The sequence below is a fragment of the Strigops habroptila genome, chromosome 4 (assembly GCF_004027225.2).
Source record: "Strigops habroptila isolate Jane chromosome 4, bStrHab1.2.pri, whole genome shotgun sequence".
In the NCBI taxonomy this organism is placed as follows: domain Eukaryota; kingdom Metazoa; phylum Chordata; class Aves; order Psittaciformes; family Psittacidae; genus Strigops; species Strigops habroptila.
The window spans coordinates 57,628,150-57,641,247 of NC_046358.1; the positions used below are offsets into that span (position 1 = coordinate 57,628,150).

At 39.5% G+C, this 13,098-nt stretch overlaps 1 protein-coding gene across 10 annotated transcripts in view; it reads left to right on the plus strand.

Annotated features, from left to right (window-relative positions):
• MICAL2 (microtubule associated monooxygenase, calponin and LIM domain containing 2) overlaps nucleotides 1–13,098 on the plus strand; it is a 132,228-nt gene that overhangs the window by 101,102 nt on the left and 18,028 nt on the right. For all 10 annotated transcript variants that reach the window (XM_030485217.1, XM_030485216.1, XM_030485224.1 and 7 more), the window contains 9 exons: nucleotides 563–718; nucleotides 1,709–1,809; nucleotides 3,459–3,716; nucleotides 4,493–4,608; nucleotides 5,607–5,733; nucleotides 5,910–6,000; nucleotides 6,095–6,242; nucleotides 8,369–8,568; nucleotides 9,078–9,190. In XM_030485217.1, coding sequence (XP_030341077.1) covers nucleotides 563–718; nucleotides 1,709–1,809; nucleotides 3,459–3,716; nucleotides 4,493–4,608; nucleotides 5,607–5,733; nucleotides 5,910–6,000; nucleotides 6,095–6,242; nucleotides 8,369–8,568; nucleotides 9,078–9,190 — 1,310 coding nt within the window. The remainder of the gene's footprint in view (nucleotides 1–562; nucleotides 719–1,708; nucleotides 1,810–3,458; nucleotides 3,717–4,492; nucleotides 4,609–5,606; nucleotides 5,734–5,909; nucleotides 6,001–6,094; nucleotides 6,243–8,368; nucleotides 8,569–9,077; nucleotides 9,191–13,098) is intronic.

The following is a 13,098-nucleotide window of genomic DNA, read 5'->3' on the forward strand; positions in this document are numbered from 1 at the left end:
TTAAGCCACTGAATATTTTTCAACCCCTAATGTCTTTGGAAAACCTCACTAGCTGGGAGTATGTGCACCTAAGCACTGTTCTAGAGGTTTCTGTTTTTCAGATCTTTCTTTGCTGCTTTTGACTGCTTGATCCCTTGCGTATTTTTTCTTAAGCTGTTTACCATCTATATAGGCAAAATCTTATTTGTTATTTAGCATGTTAAAAATGTTTTTCTCCATTAAATTAGATCTATTCTATTTCCAATATGTTTTTCTTTAGTCATCATTTATTCTTAACTTCTTCCCATATTGAACTTCTTCCCATGGTTCCCCTCCAGACTTTTTTTTTCGTAATGAGACCTTATCTTGAATGCAGTACAGCTCCAGTTTTACAGCTCGAAGTGGGGAGAAAAGACTCTTTGCGTTCAAGGGAATTTTGCAGAAATGATGGAATCTGCTTCTGGTGTGTTGTTTGATATGTAGGACTAGACATAAAAAAGAGACCAAGCTGCCTTGAGCAGCTCCTCCCTGAAAGCCCAATGTGACATTTTCAGTGTCTTTAATTCTTTTCTTTGCTTACCAGGTTTCAGGAGGAAGGAGTTCCGTGGAAAGCTGGCCATAGCTATCACTGCCAATTTTATAAACAGAAATACAACTGCAGAAGCCAAGGTAGAAGAAATTAGTGGTGTTGCTTTCATCTTCAATCAGAAGTTCTTCCAGGATCTTAAAGAGGAAACGGGTGGGTGCATCCACTTTTTTTTTTTATTTCCATAACCAAATACAAGAGATAATAGAGGAACTCGTCATGTGCCAGGCTGCCCTCCTATTCACATCAATTTAAATATAGTGTATAAAAAAAACCCCAAGTGATAAAATGCTTCCTTAAGGAAGAGTCTTGCAGATGGAGGTGTCCATTTATGGTGCAGTGGGATTTATTTATTTATGTTATTTATCTTGGGCGTTGCCACCTCATAGTTTGTTTTAATGTTTAAATTTTTCTCAACTGTAAAAATGTCTGCTATCTTGAACAAATTTAGAAAAGCATTTTCAGTGCCCAAAGATTTCCCTTAAGACATAGTTTGTTTTGTTTGTATCCGTTCACATACTGAACAGCTTAAACCCTGTGAAAAAGGCTCTGCCCTTCTGGGAGGAGTTTGTTCTCCGGTTTTGATGTGCAGATCTGATAAACTGAAAAGAATTAGACAGGAATCTGCCATAAATACTTAAAATATAAACTGTGAAATACATCTTTATGAAAAGGGGTTTCAGAATAGTTGCACTGTCAGTACAAGCATTTCCATTCTTGATGTACAGCAGATTTTATTTATTAAAAATTACTACAATAGAAACCCAAACTCCTGGTTAGACCCAGTGCCAGAGCCCCAGCAACCTAAAAAGCACTTTACTCACTTGTCTCCCCTTTTGGTTTTGGTTGGTTTTGTGGGTTGTTTGGTTTTTTGGTTTTTTGGTTGTTTGTTTTTTGGGTGTTTGGTTTTTGGTGGTTTTTTTTTTTGTGTGTGTGTGGTATGTGGGTTTTTTTGGTTTTTTGGGGGGGGGGGGTTTGTTTGTTTGTTTGTTTGTTGTTCTTTTTTTAATAGTATCTTGTCCACTAATGCTTTATCCCAGCTGCTAAGGTATCCCAAGAAGGAAAGGCATCTAGTCACATGTTCTTAGTAAAGGACACAGACAATGCACTGTACTTGATAACAAATGTATTATCTCTTTTCAGGAATTGACCTGGAGAATATTGTTTACTATAAAGATAGTACTCATTATTTTGTGATGACAGCAAAAAAGCAGAGTCTTCTGGACAAAGGAGTGATTATTAATGTATGTAAAAATGCTGGCTAAAACCCAATTTTATTTACTTGGCACAGAATAAGTGTGAACATCTGCATAAACATTGATGCATGTTATAGAGAGTGTTTATAGACTTACTACATCATTTCATTAAAGCTCAGATCTCTTAGATCTTACTCTGACTTTTTTGTTACTGTTGTTTTTCCCTCCAGTTAGCACCAAGTTTCTGTAGAGAACTGTAAGCAATACGTCCTAAATTTATCAGTTCTGAAACTCGCTGAAATGGGATCTTGACTCACCTTGGAAATATGTGGTGTGGGCATCACACCAGAAAATAAAAACCTCATTATTTAAAGGTGAACGTAGCACAGCTATGTCCAGTTTTATCAGACAAATAAGGAAGCTTTAAAACCTACCCTAGGCTAAATTGCAAATTCTCTAATGTGGGTAGAACATGATGGAAGTAGGCTATAAACACAATGTCCCAAGTACCTTTGAAAGTTCAGGCCTTTGAGGGCTTTTTTCTTTTTTTATTTCATTTTTTCTTTTTCCTTCTTCTGTAAGATGTAGAGGTTTATTTTCTTTTGTTTCTAGAGAGTGTTTTGGCATCATTTAGATTTCTCTTCCTGGAAACCCAAGAGAGGTCAATTTTTCTTAAAGTAAGACAGTGCCAAAACGAGCCGAGTATAATTTCCCGAAGGAAGTACTTGTGGAGAGCTATCAGAAGGATTCTTGGCTTTCTGATGGGACCACTTAGCTTGGTGCCATGAACACCTGCCCTTTCGGAGGATGGTCCCAGGGCAGAGCAGCTGGCCTTGCCCAGCTAGGACGGGAGAGGGGAAGGGCAGCAGCCCCCAGCAGCGCGGGATGGACAGAGCAGGGCATGGGCCATGGGGTTAAGGGACTGGTGTTTGTAGGTGAGGGCAGTCGTGGGAGGTCTGTGGGCAGTTTGGAGAAGAGGAGCAGTAGCTGTGGCTGTCAAAGCTCTTCTGACCTGCTCAGGTCTGAGTGGGAAAGAAACCAAAAAAGTCTGTCTAAAACAACTGGGCTAATAGCGCGGTTCTGTGGTATCATCCCTACGATTAGGGGTCTCATCCGTGATTAAGCTGTAAATAGAAACTGCCTTATTAATAATCACTGGCTTTAAGTAGGGTGACCTGTAAAGGCAGGGGAATTCACCACACTGGCCAAAGAAAACCCAGCCCAAAACAGCACAACAGAAAAGTTTCCATGGTCCAAGTTTGAATGTGTTGTTACCAAGGTGTTAAGTCAAGCCTTGAGGCTGAGACCTGCATGTTATATCATCGCTATGTTGGTATTTCTGCTCTCGTGTGGTTTTAGATGTGGGGTGCACACATGTGAAAAAGCATTGCAGTGATGATGATAACATCTTTTGATGAGAGGAAAGTAATGTCATGAAAGTAGCACGTAACTGAAGAACTAGGAGGCACTGTAATACTCTGTTGCAAATAAAGCTGCTTGTTCAGTGTTGGCATAGAGAGTTCCTATTTGCAGTAGTACAGTAACCTCTGTGTATTAACTTTTTGGACGAGATCACAAACCTCACTTGGTTCTTTATGCTATGAGATGTGTGGTTGCCACTCATGCTATGACACTGCAATGTTCCAATCCAGAGAGTATAGCTGGAGTATCTAATCTACGTGCTTCTCTTCCTGCAGGACTATATTGATACTGAGTTGCTTCTCTGTGGGGAAAATGTGAACCAGAGCAATTTGCTGTCCTATGCCAGAGAAGCTGCTGACTTTGCAACCAACTACCAGCTGCCTTCCTTGGATTTTGCAATTAATCACTATGGGCAACCAGATGTAGCAATGTTTGATTTTACTTCCATGTATGCATCTGAAAATGCTGCACTAGTGAGACAGAGACACAGACATCAGCTCCTGGTGGCACTTGTTGGAGATAGTTTGCTTGAGGTATATCTTTCCCCCCCCCCGCCTTAACCCAGCCATTCAATCTACGCTCCAAAACAAACTCTACTCTCTTACATGTACCCTCTTTGGAATAGATACTTTTTTCCTTTTTTCTTTAATGCCATAGTTATGTCATAACTAATGTTTGGCACGCGGTCTGTGGCTGAGATCCTGTTTTGCTTTATGCAAGTTGTATTTCTGTCTGAAAACTTAGCTGTGTGTCCTCAGTTTGGGTGCATGGCGTAATTTTCCCAACTTCCATCATAGAGAAAACTTGGTCCAAATTTTAATTGCAGTCTCTTTGCCTTAGTATGTTGTCTTTTTCTGAAGTGAAAAGTGTATTTTGCAACTAATTTTATTTTTTTTTAACTCATGCTGGCAGCCTGGAGTGTTTGAAAAGATCAATCCAAAGCAAAATTAAGAAGAGGAGAAGAAAGGCATCTTTTTTTTCCTTTTTTTCCCCTAGACTAATTCTTGAGTATCAAGTCTTTTTTTCTTTCTTTTTCTCTTTTTTTCCCCTCAGCCTGTATCTTTTGAGGTTAAGAAATCTGTTTTTAAATATAGAAGCTAAAAAAAGAAAATGTGAAAGCAGTCTTTTTCATTACCTACAACATGGAGGAGGGAAATGTCTAAAAACTGCAAGTTGTTGTATTTTAACTCTTTCTGGGCTACTTTTCTGATACAGTATGGAACCCTAGAATCCAAATTCACATTACAAGTTACTTTTGTAATAAGACATTAAGAAATACAAGGAATTAAAATGTAATTGCTTCTTACAGCCCTTTTGGCCAATGGGTACTGGCTGTGCAAGAGGCTTCTTAGCTGCTTTTGATACTGCATGGATGGTGCGGAGCTGGGCTCAAGGAAAACCCCCATTAGAAATTCTTGCTGAACGGTGAGTGTTGCTCCGTTGTTCCCAGCGTTTTAAAGAGTTGCAGCATTGGTAGAAGACAGTGAAGTTCAGAATGCCACTATGAGAAATATTCTTCACTGCAATGGCATTGGATTGAGATTATCTATTCATTCGGGTTACTGAACAATTTACAATAGCAGTACGCCATTGCATTGTATGCTTCTGCACACTAATACAGAGATCCAGCAATGTGCATAACATGGGTTTAAAGCACTAATTCAAGTTGCTAATGACTAGAATTAAGTGTGATCCTTAAGGAAGTAAACCAAAGATCATTTGGTTGTGTCAAAAAACTAACCTTCCAACCATAAGTACATCAGCAATCCTGGTGTTGCCATGGTCTGGTGGTTCAAGTTGCTGACTTTGGTCCTAATGGCAACTGCCCTGCTCTGCTACAGCTGTCCAGGTGTTTCTGGGGCAGGTACACAATAGGAATAGTCATAGTTGTGGTAATGCAAGTAGAAGCATTACTAAGAACAGTGCTTTGAGAAATTTTGAGATAGAAGCTTGTGGGATGACTCAAACATAGCATAGTCCCAAATGGAAAATTGAACAGCATAATAAAAAGGCTGTGGTGGTTATAGGAATTGCAGAATGACAGGATTTAGTGCTGTTATGTGGTAAAGAAGTTACTCCTTGGGTGGATGTTAAAGCAAAACCAGATGACTGAATGATGTAACCTTTTATTTTATTTTTTTTTTCTTTTCCTCCCTCCTTTTTCTTGTTCACTTCCTGCCTCAGGAAAATATGGGCATTAGTTCTGAGAGTCTGTCTTTTTGTTGTCCTTTTTCTGTCTGGCATTCTTCTGCTGTTCTCCTGAGTAGGGATAAGAAATGGGGTGGATGCATTATGCAGTTAGTGCATAAGACTTGTCCTGGCAGAATCAAAGTAAGGTGCAGGTAGCTTCAAAAAATAAATACACTTTATGTAATAAATATTTATTTTAATCAATATCTCTTGCATCTTTTTTTCTCTACAAGAGAGAGCATTTATCGACTCTTGCCTCAGACTACCCCTGAAAATATTAACAAGAACTTCGACCAGTATACCATTGACCCTGGAACAAGATACCCAAATTTGAACTCAAACTGTGTTCGACCTCACCAGGTTAGTACTTAAAAGCTTGCTTGTGAAATCAGGGCTGCAAATAGTGCATGAACAAAATCTTCAGGAGACCCCTTGATTTAGAACCAACTGTTTGATAAAGTTTTCTTTCTAGGATAACTCTTGTTTTTCTCTTCAAGCAATTCTCACATTATGCTGCTAATTGCTTTTACTTGTAGGTGAGACAGTTATATGTTACCAATGAGTTACAACAATGTCCTCTTGAAAGAGTGAGCTCCATTAGAAGATCAGTGAATCTCTCAAGACACGGTATGTGACATCTCATGTTCCTGCAGCTTAGTATTTAGAGCATTCTGAGCATACAAAAACTGATCGAAACATTTGCTCTCCATTGTAACTGCAGAGTCAGATACTCGACCTAACAAGCTTTTGACCTGGTGTCAGAAGCAGACAGAAGGGTACCGTAACGTTAACGTCACAGACCTGACTACCTCCTGGAAAAGTGGCCTTGCGCTGTGTGCGATTATCCACCGCTTCAGACCTGACCTCATGTAAGTGGCATCTGTAGATCTTGTTGAGTGTAGGTATGTTAAGCATTTACCAAAGTATAGAGTAAAACCAGTAAGAACAACACTGATACTCCACAGTCCCCTTCTATTTCTGGTCTTTGCGAGGAGATGCACACCACTGCCAGGTTTGGGGGATGGAGAGGGTGGGGTAGTTCTTGCTTTGTTTTTTCTGTATGCCTTTACACACCATTTAAAATGAAGTATATATGCTTTCAAAGAGCTAGGAAGGCCTTGACCCTTATGATTTATGATCATATTTGTCACACGGCTATTTAAAACAAAAATTGCAGTGCTTGGAGAATGTGAGAGTTGCATTCCCAGGTCCCTGGAGACAGCTTTTTAGTGTATGTGTAAAACTACAATGTCACTGTCATGAGTTACAGAAATACCTGGGTGAGCCTTCAATTGGGCCATCCTCAGTGTGTTGTAGTGGTTGCTGTGGCAGTCATGTAGGGAAATGATGGGCCATGTTGGCGCACAGGAGATGGTGTTTTTGCACATCTCTTTGTCCAGAAGAGCATGGTTCCCTTGCACGTGGGCCGTGCAACAGGGGCTGGCCCTTGAAAATTAACTGCTTCAGGGATTGAATGTAAGCCAGCATTCCCCTTTTGACAGTGTTTCTGGGGTCCTAACCTTATAATACATACTTTCTTATGTATGAACATTTTGTAAGGTTCCTCATTTAGATACCATGGGGTCAGTGTTTAATAGGTATCAGGAAAAGGTAGTTGCTGGCGCTGCATTACTGGGCCTGCCTGCTGCAGGCTGTGATGGGGTGACTATACCATCCTCTCGCCAGTCTCCAAAATGCAGTGGACGCATTCTCTTGTCTACCTACACAAACTTAGGAGTCACGAATGAATTATTGTCAGCCTCCCTTTATTGTGCATAAATGAAAGAAATGATTGAGCTCTTTTATGAGGTGTCATAAGTTGGAAAAAACAGGAATGATATCAAGGGTGCTTGTTTGTACAGCTTTGCCAGAGGAAGAGCTAGGATTTTAAGGAAAAGATTTGTTGGGTTTGGTTTGTTTCCCCTCTTGTATTAGTTAAAAAAAAAAAAAAAAAGGAATTATGGATGGTTCTGTGGAGAGGAGAGTGTAGAAAGCAAAGTAATCTCTTCTGTCTGTGGAAAGCATGTCTCTTAAGTCCTGCTCTCTCTAGAAAGTTGATAGATTTCCTGAGCTAACGGACCTCCTGCTGTTTAATTAACATTGTATTCGGATGTTGTTGGCTTTTTGTACTAAATGGGACTGCTGAAGGACTTGGCCAGACGGGAGAGGCAGCTGCCTGTGGGGTGGAGGGCTGCCTGCAGCCCCCTGGCTCCAGAAATAGGCGGTTTGTGTGGGGAGAGAGAGAAGTTCTCTGGGGATTCAAAAACTCACATTCCTTAGGAGGAGAAAGAAACTACCCTGCCCGGAGCTTTGTAATTTATTCACATGTTTATTTTAATCATGAATTTTGGAAGCTGTTCAAGAGATCAGAGTCTTAGAATAGGTCCCATAGAAAATGGATTAGAGAATGGATAACGCGGTTCCAGATGTGTGATGTACTTATTTAGTGTGCTGCTAAATTCAGTTATGACATGGACAGGAGGTCCTCATTTGAACTGTGTGTGGAACACCTTAAAAAGAAAGGTAGTGCCTGTGTATGTGTGTGTGTACACACATAACATGTTTGTTTCATAAAACATTAGTCTAAATTTACTACTCCCGACTTTGATGATTTATAGAACTAATTGAAACTGTCAATTGCTAACAGGTGAACTCTGTAGTAGTACAGCTGTATTTGGAAAGGAAAAAGGTTTCTTAGCACTTCTGAGGAAGAATTGCATTTCTTCATACATAAAATAATCCTTTTTCATGGGACTACATCAAAATCCATTTTAGTGGAATAGCTTCTAAAATACATTTTTGGAAAGCCAGGATTTGTAAAAATGGGATTTCTTACCTTTGGCATTGTGTAGACTCTGTCACTTTGACCCCCTGTAATGCTTGGGTGCTCATTCATGGTGCTGTTCTGCACCTCTCCAATGGACAAGGGAGGACTGCATGTTTCTGTGGGAATCTGAGAGGAAATTGCCACTAATACCAGTGTGTTGCCCCACAGTGACTTTGATGCTCTGAACGAAGAGGACGTTGTCAAAAACAACCAGCTGGCATTTGATGTTGCTGAGCAGGAGTTTGGGATCCCCCCTGTGACCACGGGGAAGGAGGTGGGGTCGGCTGGCGAGCCTGACAAGCTCAGCATGGTCATGTACCTCTCCAAGTTCTATGAACTGTTCAGGGGCACACCTCTGCGGGCAGTAGGTAAGCCAAACCCAGGCTGCTCCTAATTCTTGCAAGTTTAGGGAGCGGAAGCACTTCATCCAGGCTGCTTGTGAGCACTGCTCTTGAGCCAAGAGTCCTTTCCCAGATGAGCTCTTCTGGCATGCAAGAGTGCCTGCTTCTGTCTGCAATAGTTACCTTGTGCTTTAAAAAGGAAAGGGGGAAAAACTTGATTGAAGACCAAGGTTTTGTGGGTCCTTAGTGGTTTCAGAGAACAGGAGCAGCTGGATAACTGCTGCTTGACATCATGAAGTTCATGTATCAGGTCGTTAGAGTGATTCTCTGGTAAGGATGACTGCATACTGCATGTCTGTTCCTCGGTGTTTCTCTTCCTTTTTTAAAAAGTCACCCTCTATTGTATGTATTTATTTTATTGGCTTGGGTTTCTTGCATAGAATTGCTACCAGCACTCAAGTGGAAAATTCTGGCTTAGACAAAGTATTTAAAAAAGAAATCTGAATAAATATCCTAAGCAGTTGTTTTTTGAACAGATGCTGGTGACAAGCAAAATGGAGAACATAACGATCTTTGTTCAGCAAAATCATCCAACTTCATCTTTAATAATTATATCAATTTAACTTTTCCAAGAAAACGAGTACCAAAGGTAAGTCATAAAGGAAGAATTGCCATATAAACCTTTCTCTGTTAAGAAGATGAAAATAAACTGTCAGGTTTAGAAATAAGGGGTTTATATGTATCCTACTATTAAAAGACCTGTAGAAGGAGATTTTTGAGCATATTAAAAAAGAAAAATAAGATTTCACAGTAAACAAAGCTAACACACACATGCACACTCAATTCTTACGATGTTTGTAAGGATAAAACTGAAGCATTTGTCAGTGTCAAATTGCTGAAGCATTAATAGTAGTCTCAGTTAAGCATTCTCTGTAAATGCAAAATTTCAAATCACAGTGAGAATTTAGGTGTACTTGGGGAGAATTCATAACTATTGTCCAGGAAAATCTTCTTCAGTGAAGGTAAAAATAAGAGGAGAAGGATGTTTTATTTGGTGTGTTTGTAAGTTAACATTTTCAACTTGAAATATTTGAGATCTTGGCTCCGTTATGTATGTTGTCTTTTATGTTTTATTTTTGGAAAATTGATTTTCAAAATATGTTTTTAAAAGGTTTTGTGCAATGCTAGATACTAAGGATTTTTTTATTTTGGGGGGCTTTGGGTTTGAGGGTTTGTTTTTTTGAGACAGGAAAGTCTGGAATTTTTCTGGGTTATTCCTACCTTAAGAAAAATAGTACTGTAGTTCTGTATTTCTAGAGTTAAATATGCAGCCATAATATTATATATTAGTTCAAATAATCACTGGTATATGCTAGAAGGCTTAATGATTGGGAGTGAGTGCTGTTTTTTCACAAAGCAGTGTTTTGAACAGTTGTGGATGCCGTCATGATTCTGGAGGGAAGCTTTCAAACCCTTTTAGATGTATAAAGCCTCCAACGGTAACAAACAGTGGGCAGGCTGACGAGCTTGACTCTGAGATGATGATCTCTTACTCATCCATACATTCTTCTCTTGGTCGCTTATTAGTGAAAACTTATTGAAATGCTTTTTATGTCCCTTTATAAAACATGTCCATGCCCATACATGTTGTGATTCAAGACTCTAGGGCTTTCAAAGGTTATGAAGACCTGAGTTAATACTGTGTGGCATAGGACTGTGTGCAGTAAGAGTATTGTGTTTCTGAATGGATTAAAACTTCAAAAGTTTTCTATAATTTAATTTATAAGTTACTCTAATAAAATTATTCAGTAATAAACTGTTTCACCTTCTGCCTATTCATTAACCTGGTCCTTTTCTCAAAGGAGACCTTGAGGAGGGGCTGTGCTTTCACGGCCAAGCCTACCTTCATTTTAATTTCAGTCTACATGGGGAGTGTCTGCAAAGCCTGGCTCAGAGGCAGCAGTGTCTCAAGTCCAACTGCTGTAGATTAACCAGCACAAGTTGGACAGCAGCATGTACTCCACCAAAATTAATTTAACTTCTGTATTTTCCGAAACAAAGCTTAATGCAAAACTATTCCAGGCTTTGAGTTTCCTGGGCTAGCCAGAAACTGTGTATTTACTGCTATAATTCTCAAGCCCTTTCTTTGTTGGGTTTTTTCTTTTCTTTTCTTTTCTTTTTTTTTTCTTTTTAACAGACCTCCTTCATGCTTAACTGTATTGCTTCATTTACACCTATGCAGAGACTCTTTATGTTTTGCCTTCAAAAGTACACATTTCCTAATTCTTTTGGAATTCAGTGTCCTTCATAAAAGTTCAGGTGTACATGTAGGTACTGCATTTCTCAGTATTTTAATGTATTGCTTTTAAAATTTGTTGCTAACTTACCTTCTCAGTTTTCATGGAAATGTGGTTTGGTTGGTTGTTTGGTTGGTTGGTTTTTACCTGAAGAATTGCTCCAGAATTTCCAGTGATTTCCTAGATTGACTTATGTCTCAAATATTTTCTGTCCAGAACCACATTTTTGAAACCTGTGGACAGTCAATTGCACAGGAACCTCATATATCCTTGTTAGGAAATAACTTTTCCCTGCCACCCACATACACACAAAACCGAGTGACATGTTTACCAGCTAACCGACCAGTGGGAAATCAAATAGGCAAAATAAACATTGCTTTTTCTTGTGGGTGACTTCTTCAGAAGAAAAACCTTTTTCATGACCACAGTGTTGTTGGTTTTCCCTGAGTTATTTGCAGAAGTAAATAGACTTTTAGTAGTGGGGAGAGCTTTCCATTACTAAGCTTACTAAGCTGTGCAGCCCTCTGACTAACCTCCTGTCATGAAATAAGCCTCCTGTCATAACAGGAGGTATAGTTCTTGGCACTGCATGAAAGCATGAGGTTATTTGCTTGACGGGCCCCTTTGGTTTCACACTGCAGGGGCTTGTTTGAAATAAGAAGTGAAGGCAGTATTTTCCAAATCAGCTTGGGGAGTGGGACTGTGAAGACCTTATTTTTTATGGGGCTTTGCAGCCCTGTCACGGCTGGGGTGTGAAACTAAGCAAGCAACACGGTACTTGGGTTAGAACAGAGACTTGGGAGTGTCAGAATCATCTGAAACTAGCTGGGAAATAAAGCTCCTTGGAAAGCAACTGCTTGAGTTAACAGTTTGGCTTCAGATTTATGTCTCTTTCCCCTGCAAAAAGTGCTGCTGATCATTATCCAGGTATTACTGTAGGAGAGCACTCATGTGTCATAGAGTCAGAAACCAGCCAGGGTAACAGTGTTGCTCACAAAACTTTCCATACCATCTAGTTTGTCCTTTTATTTGGCTGGAAGAGGGATCCTCATCTGGGCACAGGTTGTGAGAGACCAGGAAGTGCGGCCCTGGAGCTGATGTGGCCATGGCTGCTCTGGCAGGGTGTGCTGGGCTGGATAATGTTTTCCATTCTCCTACAGAGTGTCAGCAGGGCTGGGGAGGAACTGAGATTTCCTGTGCTCCAGACTAATAAATGAATGGAGGTGTTTACACAATAAAGGGCACAGTCCTTTTTCTCGCAGTTTTGCTAGGCAATTAAATTGCTTTGTCTTTCATTTCTTTGTAGAATATGTTAATTAAAGTCCTTTGTGTAAGATTTTTGAAAGGCATCATCTTGTTTGCTCCATTAGGCAAATTCCGCTTTTATGTGGTACAGATTATTATGCAGAATACATTGTGGTGTTATGTTGTTCAATCTTCCTTGGTAGGCTAACGACTATAGGTAGTGTAAAGCTAGGTTACTGAGCACTGGTGCTTGAAAGACAATGTACCAAAGCATACAAAGTAATCAAAATACTGTCATCTGATTCTTTTGGTGTTTGCCCAGAAGTTGTTTGGGATTACTTCTATTCACTGCATAATGATTTATTACAAACACTGTATATATAAAAAGGAAGACTGTATTCTTTGATCTCTCTTTATTCTTTTTTCTTTTTTCTTTTTTGTTGTTTTTTTAATTGGCTGAGCAATCGCTAAGTTACAGCATGGGCAAATGCAAATAAGTGGAATGTAGTTTATTGTTCATAAAGTATAACCCAACATGACATCTATCAGACCAAAAAAATAATCCCCATTGTACCAAATCTTCAAGACTGGATTTAATAAGTACTGTTACAAATTTTTAAGCATTGACCGTTTTGCAAGTTCATCCAGACTGAGTATGAAGTATTATTTATTGTGTAATCCCTAATTCAGTAAAGTAATTAAACATGTGCATAGCTTGAGCACAAAATACGCAATTTGGTTGCTTAAGTATTGTAATGTAAAGCCATAGTCAGGGAGATGAACCTTACGAGGGAGACAGACTTTAAGGCAGACAATAATTGCTTCCCAAAGAGAGAGATGTCTGCACTATGACCACATGATCTGCATGCAGATACTTAGTTAAAAGATGTGAAAGAGTGAGGGGTTTCTGGATTTTGCTACTTACCTGGAAACCAGTGTAATCTAGACTAAAATTCACAGAATATTTGATGCTGTAATGCTTTTTTCTTCAAGGATGTGTCAGTGCTTTATGAAT